General features: G+C 36.0%; 1 protein-coding gene across 4 annotated transcripts in view; it reads right to left on the reverse strand.

Annotated features, from left to right (window-relative positions):
- Positions 1–462: 462 nt before the first annotated feature.
- The window catches only part of RBM25 (RNA binding motif protein 25), a 35,598-nt gene continuing 19,831 nt past the window's right edge, over positions 463–16,229 (reverse strand). For all 4 annotated transcript variants that reach the window (XM_034417709.3, XM_034417711.3, XM_087882424.1 and 1 more), the window contains 10 exons: positions 15,669–15,943; positions 13,561–13,759; positions 13,058–13,147; positions 10,929–11,002; positions 9,082–9,232; positions 7,076–7,400; positions 6,556–6,830; positions 5,616–5,714; positions 2,402–2,449; positions 463–2,262 (listed from right to left, as the gene is read on the reverse strand). In XM_034417709.3, coding sequence (XP_034273600.1) covers positions 2,170–2,262; positions 2,402–2,449; positions 5,616–5,714; positions 6,556–6,830; positions 7,076–7,400; positions 9,082–9,232; positions 10,929–11,002; positions 13,058–13,147; positions 13,561–13,759; positions 15,669–15,943 — 1,629 coding nt within the window. In that variant the 3' untranslated portion in view covers positions 463–2,169. The remainder of the gene's footprint in view (positions 2,263–2,401; positions 2,450–5,615; positions 5,715–6,555; positions 6,831–7,075; positions 7,401–9,081; positions 9,233–10,928; positions 11,003–13,057; positions 13,148–13,560; positions 13,760–15,668; positions 15,944–16,229) is intronic.

Consider the following 16,229-nt stretch of genomic DNA (forward strand, 5'->3'; position numbering starts at 1 on the left):
ATTTTCTCCACTGGAACACTAACTGATTTACTGTGGATCGCTGGAGGCCAAAACATTTTTATAACTCTTTCCAAACCTCAACTTTTTCTGAGATCCAGAAAATCCTCATTTGGGCATGATCTACTTCCATAAAGGTTGTGTTGTGAACAGCAGACTCTGATGATGGCAAGATACGTAGTTTAAAACAAACTCTGGAGGACCTTTCCACCCCCAAAGCTGTACTATACTGCCATCTCATTGATTTCAACATTTAACTCAACACACAATCTTAAGAAAGCTCATATTCTAAGGCAGGAGTGTCAAACTTGCAGCATCACATGACATATCGGGACTTTTCCCCTCTTTGCTAAACTGGGTGTGGGTGTGGCTAGTGTGTAACTGCCATGAGTTTGACAGCCCTGTCCTAAGGCTTCATGAGGTTTTTTCCCCAACAAAGATAATGAATGTTGATTCAATAAAGACTTGCTATTTATCCAAAGTTTATTACAGATTTAGATGAAACTTTGATCAGATTGCATGTGATGATACTGCAACATTGTTCTAAAAAAATTCACAAACCTTCTAATACCAGTATATAGGGTACATGACTGAGTTTGAGTTTAGCAGATAACTAGGGGTCAGGGCCAGTTAACTTAGATAAGAAAACTCCACAAAATAACGGGGATAAGTAGATGGCACCCCTTTTGGGGTGCTCCCGTGATTGTGTCCAGTAGTTTATTAGATATAGATTTTTAAAAGATTAAAACTAATATTATTAGGATCAGTTTGTAGCTTGGTCACGATCCAATACAATGTTGAGGTTTGACAAATGGGCAAAATCTGAGATTAGTCTATACCGCAATATGAGCACATCAACTAATCACTTATATTCCCTTCCTCCCATAACTGAAATAGAAGTATCGATATTATCTTAAAACCTGAGTAATCAAAATCCAGATCAAATATATACATTTTTAATATTGGAAATATTTACACGATGAAACTTTTATAGGATCCCATTAAGAACAAGTTTTCAGATGCAAGAATTCAGTAACATGGGATCACAGTTATACCTTCTGAGTATGTGATCTGTATTTCTTCAGGTAAAGAGATATCAGAAGAGTGATTTTTTTTTAAGACAATTTGTTGCTTCCTGGAAAGTGTTTGTCCTGCAATCAAGAAACCTATGGCATACAGTCTTGTGAGATTTTTAAAAATGCAGTTTACAGTACATTGTTATTTATACCACATTAGCATATGTATAAAACCCATAGAGTAAGATGGCAGGAAATGGTGCCCTCTACAAATCTGACAGACATTTTACAGTACAAAAAAGAATAAAGTCACAGCTGACTTGATGGCTTACGTAAAAGTTTTTTTTCCCATTGTTGAACACATTGTGATCTAACATTGTAAATTGTTCTGCTCAAATTACACCTTTATACCATTGCTTTCCACAAATATCCCAAACTGGCCTATTTCCAGTTTTAAATATTAAAAATTAAGATGTCATGTTTCTATTAGAAGGGCCAAAAGTAATTATAACTGTGTGGTATTTGTCCTAATTAAAACAATGATGACAACAAGAAAACTAAGTATGAGAGGTTGTGATATAGTTAAAATGAAAGTCCTGAGTTTATGCAAGTCCACCATTTGTTTTTTCTACAGGACAGGCCATCTAAAATATTACAAAGCCCAACAAGTGAACAAGTTCACATCCATGCAGGTGAAAATTGTCTTCCAGCAAAATGACTGCCCATCCATTTTTGGAATTTTAAAGTTTATTCTATTTTAAAAATGGAGGGAAAGAGACTGGTGCATTTACATAAAGTTCAATTATTTCCGTATGTAGTAAGTGGAGATGTTTTCTAAAACATGAGTGTCTTCAATATTTACAAGAAGCAGTCTAGAAGATGAAGGTCAGAGACTGTATACAGTAACTGCAGTTTATAAATCATACCTGTTACTTTATCTGGCGCGTGAAAACCACCAATGTAGGATTTGGAGAATTACAATCAAGGAAGCAGAGAAATGGAACAAAGATAGCCTCAATGAAACAGAGGATGAAAAAAATTCACATTTTCTACATTTAAAAAATACAGGTCTCACAAATGTCTCTGAGCACAGAGAAACTTCAAAGTTCTTCAGTAATGTGAAACAAAAATTGAAATGGAACCATAAAAGAAGTCTTTATTTTACCAGACCGATCTTTTTGGCTTCTGTTTCATATATTAATAACCTCCACATTTTGACTATAAAAACTTCTGCTTCTTCATCTAGCACCTGTAGGAGAAAGAGAAAATTTCCAATTTAGGGCATGATCATTGCAATTATTATTCCACATTCATTTTGTAAAACCAGCAATTTTGTCTTCTCATAAAGTGTTACAAGTTTATACTGGTAAATTCTTGCTTTTACTCACCATAGCAACATCATCCAGAATGCTTTGTGGTGAACTATGAGCCATAACCTAAAAAACAGATACATAGGTCTTAGCATTTTAAACAGTTTAAAAAATGGAAGCACATAAGACTTGGAAATGTTATCAGTATTAACAGATAAACTCAAGGTAACAAATTATCTTAAATCTTTTTCAAGTCTCACTTTTGATTTCAAATAAAATGTTTTTTCCAGATGCACTCAAGCAAATATGGCACTTATAAGTCTCCACACTGAATATGAGAGACAACATGCTAATTATGAAATGTAATTTTTAACAGGCATTTCAATTTTTATTAAGGCAGATGTTACAAATAGACACCATGTCATAAGCAATCTCAGAAGCAGCATACCATGGTTCTCAAAACACATGATCAATATAAAAGTGCTATACAGGTCCATCAACAGATTTCTCATCTAAAGCCACCAATTAAAACACCAAAAGGTGACTGATTGATTTCCTCCAGTAAAATTTCAATAAATTTTATAACACAGAATAGTAGAGGTGTGAAAAATGGAGTATCCAAACATTAGTCAGCCATTATACAGTGATTCTTAAAAGCTTGTGAATCCATTTGAATTTTCAAAATTTCTGAATAAATATGACCTAAAATGTGATCAGTTATCCAAACAGATTCTAAAATTAGAAAATCCAGTTAAAACAAATGAATCAAGAACATTATCTGGTTCATTTATTGAAGAAACTAATTCAAAGCTATCAATCTGTGCGTAGCAAATGTATACAAATCTTTAGGATTATCAGGATGAAAAATTCATTTGAAGGGGTACTTAAGAGTCAAATATTTCAATAAAAGGAATGAAAATTAGTATAAATATAGGAGGCCCTGCCTTATTTAAAAAAGGGAATTCTGAGTATTAACTACAAAAGTCTGATCTTCACAACATAGGTATGTGGAAGTGTGCCATGGCTTGAACAAAGGAGATTTCTGAGGATCTCTGAAGAACAGATGTTGCTGTTCGGTAAACTGGAAAAGGTTGCAAAACTATTTCCAAAATGTTTGGATTCCACCAGTCTACTGCAGGCAAATCATGTAAAAATAGATGCTGCATCTTTATTATCCTCCCCAGGAGTGCTACACCATCTAGGAGCAAGACATGTAATACTAGGAGGTCTCAAAGAACTTCAGGATTACAACAAAAGATTTAAAGGTCTCTTGCCTTGGTGAATGTCAGTGTTTATGAGACTACCATCAGGAAAATGGTGAACAACAATGGTGTGTATGGCAGGATTGCAAGGAAAAAGCCACTACTCCTTAAAGGAACATTGCTGCCTGTCTACAATTTGTAAAAGACCACATGGATAAGCCAGAAAATTATTAGAAGAATGTTCCATGAACGGATGAGATAAAAATACAACTATTTGGCTTGAATGAAAAGTGTTCAGAAGACAGTTAATGTTTTTGAATGGCCAAGTCAAAGTCCTGACCGTAATACTATATAAATTGTGTAGAAGGACCTGAAGTGGGCAGTTCATGGAAAAAAGCTGTCCAATATCCCTGGATTGAAACTGTTCTATAAATAGAAATAGGCTAAAATTCCTTCAAACTGAAGTACAGGATAGATTAATGGTTATAAAAATATTTAGTTGCGGTTATTGCAACTAAGAGGCACACCAATTACTGAAACCAAGATTCACATAATTTTGCCACATGTAGTTTCGGATTATTTTTTCAATAAATAAATTAATATATTGCATTTTTTACTCATTTATTTAACTAGGTTCTCTTTTAGGACTTATGTGAACAACAGGTCACAGTTTAGATTACATTTTTTTTAGAAATATTGAAAATTCAAATAGATTCACATACTTTTAAACACCACTGTACATACCAGAGGTGTGCACAAAATAGAGATACTTTGTTTCTAATCAGAACATGTTCTACTGAACCATTTGTTTCAGCTTTCAGGTAAAACAAAATCCAAACATGGCAAATAGAGTAAAATTAGTGTGCAACACACACACACACACCTCTTTTGAGAAGTTGCTACTGCAGCATAGAACACTGGCCTACCAATCTCTAATCTTGCCAGAGCCTTTCTTTCTTTCCTCCGTTTACAAAGGTGTAGAAGACTGTTGGCCATATTCCAGAATATACTCTCCATTTACTTCAAAACAATAAAACTCAACAGACTTGGCTCTGGCCCACATGCCAAGCTGAAATCCTACTCTAGAACAGCCACTCACAATCTGATGCCTTCCAAATGTATTGGATGACAACTCTCGTCATCTCCAGTCACTCTAGTTATACTTTCAGATTTGACCTTAAATACACACATTAGGCGCCAAATTGACAACTACTGCTATAAAGAGCTTCTTAGAATTTTTTTCAGTGCACAGCAATTCTCAGTAAAGGTAAACCACCATGATGGATCCAAAGATATTCTTGACTTTTACTTCCGACATTGGAACAATCAGTCTCAGTAGATCCATAATTTTAATTCTTGCTATAATATTTATTATTAGTACTCTTGTGCATAACCTCAGTAGCATTTGATACCAATACCAAGTAATTTTAGATATGCATTACCAACATGTCTAAAACAACTAGGCTGAGCATTTATATGTTTGCATACTAATATCTTTTGTGCATTGGAGAAGACATAATTGCCTATATTTACAGAACTCGTTTCCTTTTTCTGTCTCTTTTTTTTTGCAGTGAACTTTTCAATTGCTACCAAGATCCAATTTTTTGCAAACAATAAATGCAAACACGTAGGCTTTGAGGTTGCAGAGTCCATCCTTTGCGCAATGCAGGAATCCAAATTAAAGTATCCACAATAGACTGTCCAGCATCTATCTGACCACCTTCAGTGAAAGGAAACTCACAACTCTTCTGGATAATTTATTTATCTGTCAAGCTATTTTTACCATTTGATATGGTATTTGCATGTTTTAGGCAAGCTGGCCAGTCAAACAGACTATCCTGGAAGCTGCAGAAGAGAGACTGTGATCAGTACCAATCTTGCCCTTCCCTCTCTTCCCACTCCTGCCATCACAGATGCTCTTGGTTTTGTCCCTCTTTCCTCTTCTGCTTCTGCCTGCAGAGCTCCATTTTGGTCAACCCAAAACAGGCATGCTTTAGTTCAGTACAGATTAACTGAGAACAGCCATTCTGTACACAGAAGATTCATATACAGAAACACACAACTTTACATGTATAGAAAAGTAAGCTTACCTTTGAGCAAACAAAATCAACTAATGTAGCTTCTTCTTCACCAATATATTCTATTATTTTCTTGTTGATCCATGGTCTAATTCGCCTTTCCATTAATGTCTAGAATAAATACAGGTTTTTTTAAAATATATTTTTCTGTACCACTACGAGTTACTTTTATCCTTTTTTGAGAGTCATACATACACTAGTAGACTTTTAAATGGAATAAGATATTCAAATAGGAGTGCAATCTTTAATTTAAACTTTAAATTAAAATGTATTCCCCCCCCCACCCCCGTCAAGGTGTCTGCCCTCTGAAATGGTTCCTCAGAGATCTGAATGGCTCACTACTTAAAACCTAATCATTCTCCCAGGCTTGAGAAAGATTGAGAATGGAACCCCTGTTGGATGGAATTTTTTTTTTGTTTATATGTCTATCTTCAAGCCACTTAGTATTTTTCTCTTTTTTATATTGTTCTACTTTTAAATTGTATTTATTAAACATATTATATGCCACTGTAATAAAAATGAGTCAGTCACTCACATAGAAAAAAAAAGCTGTATTTAAAAGACTCACACAGATATCAAGTCATCAGGAGGTATCCAACTGTTGACAGTGCTTCTGTTTGTATATTGTGAAACCCTGATTTACTGCATCTTGGTGCAACAGATCCAAGATTCATAAGATTATATTTACTATGATTCATATCATTTCTAGGTAACATCATGTGCACTGAAGATGTTACCTAGTTTGGGTAATGAAATGTCTGCAATAAAACAGCTAAGCTCAGAGAGGACCCCTAATTTTATACCCTGTACTCATGAAATAGAGAGTATAACCTTCCCTTGGTGACATCAGATGTTTGAGAGATACTGGCCCAAATGAGAGACGACAAACTCTTGTAATGAGCTTTTTGAATATTATATTAATGGGGAGGGAGATTTTGGTCAAAATACTCACTGAATCCACAATAGACCAGTCAAGAGGATAAGCAAATAGCTCTGGTTTGGCTGTAGGAATTTTCTCAATCAAACTCTTAATGTGTTTGCGCTTCTCTTCAGTGTTTACGCTGCCTTTGGAGGAACTTTTGTCTTCATCGCCATAATCTAGAGGCACCAGTTTCCTTTTTCGGGGCATGTCATCACTGTCTTCATCTTCAAATTTATTGAAGACACTGTCAACGGTGAGTTTTTTTCTTTTCACAGCGTTAGGCTGGTTGGGACTATTGCAGGCACCTATAGTAACATAAAGGAAAATATTTATCTCTCACGTAATACAAATTCCTCTCAGGTTTTTGTCAGAACCGAGGTAAAGATGGCATAATTAAAAACAAAAGGACATGGATAATTTTTTTACAAAGGAGAGGAGAAGCAGAATTCATGAAGAAGCCTGTTACGGTAACACTTAAGTGAAGCTTGATATTTTTCTGTTTTCTTCCCATTTTTAGGAACATGCCAAGCTGCAAAACCAAAAAACTTACCCAATTTGAGACTCAGTCCTATTTTAGGCCTGTATTCCTCTGGCTGCTGCTGATCAGGAGAGTTTTCATGTGGGATGATGATGCCACAGGGAGATTCATCCCCAGGAGTATTGGGAGTTGCGTTGCCACTTGCTGATGAAACAGATGGAGCTGAACTGATGGGTCGCAGTGTTGGCTTAAGGCAGGGTTTTTGTTCTGGCTCCTCCTCCTCTTCTTCAGGTTCTTCCCGCTTCTCCTCTTTTTCTTGCTTCTCCTCCTCCTCTTCCTCAGATTCTGGTTCCTGTTTGGTTTGCGGCTGCCGACGTCTTTCAGCTTCTTGTTCCATCTATGGAATATAAACACAAGAGAATGATTAAAAAAAGCAACAGGAAGTCTGTAGAAAGGGCCTTTTCCTTTACCAGTTATAATGGAAATGAAGAAGAAGCTGATCTGTTAACATCAGCACCATAGTTTCTCTATTTTCTCAGTCTCCCCTATTGTGATACATTTTAGAGAAATTGAGTAGCCATTATTATTATTATTAACCAAAGGGTGAAAGTCACTGCCACCCTTCAAAAAAAATTATCTCAAGCCAAGGCTTGAATCAAAAATCAGAATAGCAGTGAACCCAAATCAGTATAGCAGTGATTCAAGTATATGCTCCTTCCCACCACGAATGCAGAGGACATGGACTACACTTAAGGCAACTTCTCCACCAAAAAAAGTCATCAAATTAATTACTGGAGGCTGAAAAGCTAAAGCTAGAAATAAAATCAAGGATTGGAAATGTTATAGAGCCTCAATGTATGAAATGAAACAGAAATAGGGCATTGGTCCTACCTGAGACGCACCTTCTCGTTGGGTGGAGACAGCTAATAAAGTTATGATAAGAAATCTCAATGTTACACTATTACAATGTTTTCTTTTCTTTTTGTTTATTTATATTTCTTATTTTTAAATCACGTATCTCCCTCAGACACACTGTAATTTTACTATTACTACATTACACAATATTCAATATGTACTGATGATGTTACCTAGTTTGGGTAATGAAACATCTGCAAGAAAACAACCAAGCTCAGAGAACACCAAGGACCCTTCCCCCATCTCAACCCTGAGCTACAAATATTCTCTTTTATCAACTTCAATATTAACAGCAAATATCTTGTTCAACATTGTAGACGACAACACTAAACACAGAGCTATACATGAACTGCAGACAACTTCAAATGGATTAACCATATAAAACATATAAATCAAATTGAAAAAAAAACATGACAAAGATGGAAAAGTTCTATTCAGTCAGCAAAAGGAAAACCTGGTGTTGACTAGAGGTACTCATATCATGAACTCCTTGCAAAATAGTAACTTACAACAATTAAATGAGAAGGATAAGACCCCCCCCCCCCAAAAGATATGCAGACTTGGCAGAAATATACGGAGAATAGGTTCAGAAAGATTTCAAAATTGCTGAGACAGGTAGCCCCAATTTAATAATCCTAGTTGGGACTGGCAACTCTACTGCTAAGAAGTCACTAAGTGGAAAGTCACATGACCGTGACTATGCATTATGGGTGGAAAGAGATTACTCAATTTCATGCTTTCAGCTTTTGTTTGCCTCCTGTCTGCGGAGATTCTCAGTCATCCAGGCCAGAGTTGTCTCAAAGGTGCTTTTTCAAAAGGCAACTGGACTGGTTTTTCCTTGAGGAAGAACAACAAAACGTTTCATTTTTATAGATAATCTCCTTTGTTTGTTCCTTTCCTGCTGCCAGTATAATCACATTGCTATTGACGGGTACAAGAGCAAATGGCTTACTCTCTTGAACTCCTTTCCCCGGCAATCTCTCTGCTCTGCTGAGGGGATGGGGAGGGTCAGCTTGAATGGTCTAATTCTATAGAGCACTTTAAAAACCAACCTACCATTTTCTGCATCCCAATAAGCATGAAGTATATATACAGTATACTGACATACTATCGTCTACAAATACATGGAATCCAATATGTATTCATTCAAAAAACTTCCTTACCCTTTGTAACTCTGCATCAGGATCTGGATGTCCTTCTGCAAGAAGACGTTGTCTGATTTCTTCTAATTCTTCTTTTTCTCTCTTTCGATCCCGTTCATCCGCTTCCATTTCCTTTTCCCTGTCCCGCAATCGCTTCTGCAGAGCACTTCCCCTGAAACATACAGCACATTCATTTTGATTTAGAAATTCACGCAATCCCAAGCACCTTCATTAATATTTGTCAAAAGAAGAATGAATCCAACTCTATTCAGAATCTGGATTGAGTGTGCTGTTTGATCAGGCCAAAAAGTCTACTTATTTGAACTTTCTGTGCCCTGGTTTATATAGTTTATGGAAGTGTACCAATTCATTATATTTTATTCCACATAATGTAGTCAAATGTTGGCTTAGTGCAAAATATGAATCTAATGACTGACATATAGGGATGAAGCAGAAAATTTCACAAGTGGAACTTTGGGGAGACAGCAAAAGTTATTTAACCATCTCTGATTTTGAAGGCAGTGTATAGCTGTGAAGACATTGATGCCGAATCTTTCATTATGAATTTTCATCTTTAATTTCTACAGGTAGTTCTCGAGTTATGATGGCAATTGTGGCTGAAATTTCTGTTGCTAAGCTATATGGTCTCTGCCAGTCTTGCTGCCCTGCACTCGCTGGCCCCCCTCATCCTCACCACCCTGTGCTCTTGCCTTTAGCTGACTTTCACTCTCTTCTTCCTGCTGTGGCTGAGGCAGAAGGCTTTCAAAAAGATAAGAGACAAATATGTCCTCAGGAAGAATGACCATGGGAGTGCTGAGATGTATAGAACTCCAAGGACTAATCATAACGATTTCAGCTCTATCATAACTTTGAAGAGTCTTTGAATGAATAAGTCAAGATCTACCTTTACCTGTAATTTTGAAGGAATTATTTCTCTCTACAGATAGTCCAGTTGAAGTTACAATTAACTTAAATAAACATCTCCAAAGTTATGATCCCCCCCCCAACTGTGGTCACATTAATGACTGCAGTGACTCACTTTATGACCATTGTAAAAATTGTCAAAAAATCAAATTTGGTCACATAGTGCCTTGATTTACAACTGCAATAACTTACAACTAAAATTCCAGCTTCAATCATTACACTAAAATCCGTTAAGATTATACTGACAGCAAATTAAACAATTACCATATTTTTCGGAGTATAAGACGCACTCCCCCTCCCCAAAAGAGGGTGAAAATTTGAGTGCGTCTTATACACCGAATGTAGCCCTGCCCACCCACTAGCCCCCACCCTTTGGCCTCTGCCTCCCAGCAATTTACCTTCTTGTAGCAAACAGCCCGTTTCAGCTTCAGTACAGCCTGATTAGCACAAGCAGTTGACTGTCGGTTGGATCGGCCTCTCGACCCTCAGCTGTTTCAGGCTGCAGGGATTGCCATTGCTGCGCGGACCTCCGCTGTTTGCTGCAAGGAGGAAAATTGCTGGGAGGCAGATTTTTTATTTCTTGTGCTAATCAGGATGTGCTGAAAATGAAACTAAAGCAGGCTGTTTGCTGCAAGGGAGCAAATTGCTGGGAGGCAGAGGCAGACTTTATTTTCTTGTTTTCCTCCCCAAAAAAGGTAGGTGCATCTTATAGTCCGGAGCGTCTTATACTCCGAAAAATATGGTATACCTTTTAAAAAAGGCTGAACAGAATCAAGAGAAACAAACACATTTAAAGATTACGTTATAAATTTAATTATTAAATAATAGATACATTCATTTTCAAACAAAACAGCAAAACCTACAGTATGTCAGGAACAATTCACCGTTAGTTCCCTTGATTTACCAATAAAAATTAATGAGAATAGTAGTCCTCATTAACTTACCTGTAATATTTGGGATCATCCCTGTCATCATCATAATCTTCTAGAAATTCTTTTAGACGTTTAGCTTCTTTTGCCTATGAAAAGTGAATACATTATTTCCTTAGTACCTGATTATTTCTAGTTATTGATGTACATACAATGAAATCATCTTTTGATGGACAAATTCAAAGGCAGAGTCCATCATAGAGGAAAGGCTATTGAGTTGGAAAGTAGGGTATTGTGGAATTTTACACATTTGGATAATATCATTATGCATGTGGTGTAAATTTACTGTATGGCAAGTCCTTTGCATTATATTCTGGTAAATCAAGGTTCCATCATATAATTGACTTTTAGAATCCTGTGTTTTTAAAACTTGCCCATTTTGGGGAGAAAAAGAATCTAAAAGGTTATTAAATATAATCCCATAAGCCATCATTTGCTGCTATACAAAATATCTAGGAGCATACCTATGTTTACTTCCATATTTCTTTAGCCATCAAAACCTTAATCTTCAAAGATCAAGACAAAAATATTTCTATGGCTAGCTATATTTCCTTTTTTTAAAAAGAATGTAAGTAGATTTCTCCAAAACTATGGGAGAAACTATAACAAAACTGATTAGTACAAGAGCAATTACAATTGGATAACCTTAAACTTCTATTTTCCCATTTTGATTAAGTAAAGACTTAAGTTCATTTTAATTCTTAATAATCATGTGAATCTCCTTTCTGCAGTTTGCTTTTTTCCTCTGTTTTGCCTGAAAATTAGTTTTCTTAATCCACTGAACAATCTGCTTTATTTTGATAATGCACATTTGTATGGTAATGATATGCATATAAATATAGTTATGCTACTAATTAGCTGCTCAGCTAAGAGGAAAGCTTTTAAATGTTAAAGTGCAATGCTAGGCATGCTTATTTAGAAACATCACAGAATTCAAATGTGGTTTTCTTTCTATTAAGTGTGCTTATTTGTATCCTGACCTTATTATTTTTACAAATAACTCAAGGTGTAAACATATTCAACACACCTTCCTCCTCCTATTTTCCTCACAACAAAAATGCTGAGGAGAGTGACTAGCCCAAGGTCACTCAGCTGGCTTTCATGGCTAACGTGGAACTAGAACTCACTCTCTCCCAGTTGCCACCCTGATGCCCTAATGACTAGACCAAATTGGTTCTAAAAAATAAAAATAAAAATTACTTTTTTGTGGATCAAAATGTTAAATTCCACAAAAAATCACCATCTACATCTATAGTCTCATGTTACTATATTTATGGTAACATAAATTATTTCACATGATATTTAGAAAAAATATTATTTTAGATGTCTACTAAAAATAAAGAGGAATACTACACATTTTTCTTAGGATAAAGTCAAAGATACAACACAGTAAGAAGGATTCTGCAGAACATCTTTTCAAGTTTTAAATTAACCATGAGGGACAGCAAGCATGAGGAAAATATGCAGGTAGAAGCTATCTCTAGATAATACTTTCAATCTTAAACTGATCATATAGAAAACCTTTTTTGGACTAATCAGATTATATGCAGTCACTACAAAAGATGACAAAGGGATAAACTGCCTTCCTCAGCCTGGCATTCTTCATCTGTGTAACACAATAGCTGGATTATAACCAGCCTTTATATGCAATGATTATTCTGGCTGCAGTTAATGGGAACTCTTATCCAACATATCTAGAAAGCATTAAATTGGGAAAGGATAGATTAAAGCAATACTCAGATGCAAACTAAAATGATCCACATTCTTTTGTTCTCTAGAAAGTTGTTCCCTGGAAAGGGTCAATTTAAGTGTACTAGGGAAGATTTGTTTGTTTCCTATGAAGCAATGGGAAATACTCTACATGTCCTAAAGTATAAAGGTTCCTAAAATTGCCCACAATTTTGAATAAACTGATATTTGTGAGCCTTTTCCAAAGCTCATATCGTAAAGCCTAAATAAACATATGCACATACTGATGCTCAAGTAAAACTTTCAATTCCACGTATATGGAAAAACTCCCACTTTATTTATGATATTGCTGCTTTAGACAAATAAAACATTCACTATAATATTTTCATATCCAGAAGAGAAATTCTGTGTTTTAATATCTAATAAGAACACTGGTATTGTAATAAATCGCTTACCATCTCCCGTCTTCTTTCTTCTTCCCTCTCAGCTTCTTTTTCATATTCTCTAGCTTTCTTCCGTTCTCTGATTTCCCAATTTTTAAGACGCTGAAACCACACAGCTTTTTCATTATTTCACCATTAACACAGGAATTGAAAAATAGTTCCATATTTCATTTTGGAAACAGCAAGATTATCCATAATTAATTTAAACCAAATAATTATATATCAGCCTCAGCTTTGTATTCCAGGAGAAAAAGAACATACAAATTGTTACAAGAATATTGTCAGCATATGAAGGAAATATGCAGAGATTCATTCAAGGGAAATGATATTTGATGATGTCTAATATATAGGTCTGAATATAAATATTTAATATTTATCTTAGACTTCATTCTTAAGTGGAGTTTCCTCACTGAAAAAGAGCATTACCCTGGAAAACAGGTATCATGAGATATGGTATATTCTGCAACCCCTCCTTCCATTTGAATTAGGAACCTTTCAGCAATTCTTGTAAATACCTCTTGATAAGCTGCTTCCTTTTCCCGCAGTTTCCTTTCCAGTTTGCGCCGTTCGTAGGCATCTTCTTCATCTTCTTCTCTATCTCTTTTCTTGTCCTTTTCTCGTTCCCGCTCCCGTTCTCTTTCCCTCTCCCGCTCTCTTTCCCGTTCCCTCTCCCGTTCTCTTTCCCGTTCTCTCTCTCTGTCTCTGCTTTTCTCTCTGTAGAAAACACAGCAACAAAGGAATACTTGGGCCTGATTAAATAGTTTACACAACCCCCCCCCCCAAAGTAGCACTAAATGTCATATTTAATGACTTAGAAAGTCCTGTAACCAATAAGAAACTCAAACTTCTATTAAACCCATCTATACATACCACAGGATCACTCAAACTGTAGAAGTTTCACTTTTTAGAGTTAGTATTTGCATGGAAATATTTAGGTTAAATAAGAGGTTCAAGTGTGAATTCACAGAGAAAACTGTTGAGTAGAGACATACTAACTGAACAGTTTTACATTCTCTCTCAGGTATAAGTTTGGAGGCTTCAGTCTATGAATATCCCAGTCAACCAGCACATTGGACATTTGTCTCTGCATGGACTTAGGGATGAATGAAATGGCCAGGCTAAAAGCCAATTAAGAGGAAGTTCCCAAATTGTGTCACCAATCAACCTTGAATTGGAAAGAAAATTGAATCAAAGGGGGACACAGATGGGAGACATGTCAGACTACTAGGAACAGATCATCAGAAATATTAGAAGAAAAAAGATTTAAGGAAATTTAGGGGGAAATAGCTGTAAACATGGGAAGCAGTGCGGGTTGGAACAGTAAAGCCATAAGTCAATTTAGAATCTAAAGAAGCTACAGAGTGCAACTATGTGAACCCAATTACTAGAGTTTGTAAACTATGCTTTACAACAAAGATTCAGAGCCTAAAGGTCCAAGTTGAAGCCTACAAAGAGCTGTTACGGTAATTTTTAATATGACAGGTGTAGAAACTTATTAAATACATAACAGACAATAACCCAATTAGCTATATTTTAATTAAGTGTAAGATATAACTTAACTAAATCAAATTATGTTTTGTACACCTATACTATTTTTGGAATATATCTATAGGATATCTTTGAAGGCCTAGTTTAGCTCTTTACTTGGAAAAAGCTGTGGAAGAACATCTAGTCCATATTTGAAACACGGATTAGAGAGCCACGGTGGCACAGTGGTTAGACTGCAGTACTGCAGGCTACTTTTGCTGATCACCGGCTGCCAGCAGTTTGGCAGATTGAATCTCACTAGGCTCAAGGCTGACTCAGCCTTCCATCCTTCCAAGGTTGGTAAAATGAGGACCTAGATTGTGGGGGCAATATGCTGACTCTGTAAACCGCTTCGAGAGGGCTGTAAAGCACTATTAAGTGGTATATAAGTCTAAGTCCTATTGCTATTTGTACATTTCTGGCTATTTTGATTCTGTCTTGCATATTACTTCATATTTGACTATATATTATGGAAAGCTGGAAAACCTTGAAAGGGAGATAGTAATAGATCTTCCATTTAATTGGAAAGAAAAGTCTAGATGATGAGAGAGAGATCGCAACTCTACACCTAATATCTTTCTTTTAAAGTGAATGTTTTCTATCATGATTTCACCCCTTTAATTTGCATTCTGTTTGATTCTCTTTCCCTACTCAAAGTGGTAGGATTCCCCATCCACTCTCCTCTTTAAAGAAATTAGGGATTAACCAGGATCTCCATTATTTCTTTTCCACTTTTCAAAAAGGTAGACATTGGGCAAATCAACTTTGAACAATAAGTATATACAAATCTGCTGAAATACCATTCCCACAGAAAAATAAACAGTTCTACATTGTATGGCTTTATCGATTAACTCTGTGATGGTACCAAAGAGATAAGGTGTCAAAAGTGGGACTCAAGTCACTATACTTTATACATAATCTGCTATTATTTATTTATTAAATTTGTTTTCTGGTCATTTCATCACAAGGTGACTCTGGGTAGCTTACCGTGCTAAAAACAATAAAACTATGCCATTTACTGTATACATTTAGAATATTTGACTTAAAAAAGAAACATTACCAAATTATTAAGTCATTATTATATTGCAAAATTTACCTAGATCTGCTCCGATCTTTATTCCGGTCTGAGCTTCTTTCACGGTCTCTGTCTCGATCTCTTTCCCTGTCCCGGTCTCTGTCTTTAGTGCGATCCCGATCTCTATCCCGTTCCCGCTCCCGCTCCTTCTCCTTCTCTCGTTCACGTTCCCTCTCCCTCTCTCTTTCACGCTCCCTTCTTTCTCTTTCTCGTTCGCGTTCCCTTTCTCTTTCACGCCGTTCTTTTTCAATTTCTTGTCTTTCTTTCTCTTTTTTGCCTTTTTCCTCCTCCAATTTCTAGAAACCAAAAGGATTTTCCAAGTTAGTTTGTAGCTAGATTCGGAAGCCCCACCCCACAATACCAAAATCTGGTAACAAGAATATAAAGATCACTGATAATTCAAGACTTATATAGTTTGCTTTCAATTCATATGGATGAAAACAAAGTTTTGCATTCATAAGATAGTTTTCGTGCAAGTTATTTACCTAGCAGGCGAGCAATCTCCAACCTTGAATAGAAAAGCAATGCTTGTCTCCTCCGTACTGATTATTACATGAATGCATTGCCTATAATAGTTCAGAG

This window comes from Pantherophis guttatus, chromosome 1 (assembly GCF_059756535.1).
Source record: "Pantherophis guttatus breed Tessera chromosome 1, ASM5975653v1, whole genome shotgun sequence".
Classification (NCBI taxonomy): Eukaryota; Metazoa; Chordata; class Lepidosauria; order Squamata; family Colubridae; genus Pantherophis; species Pantherophis guttatus.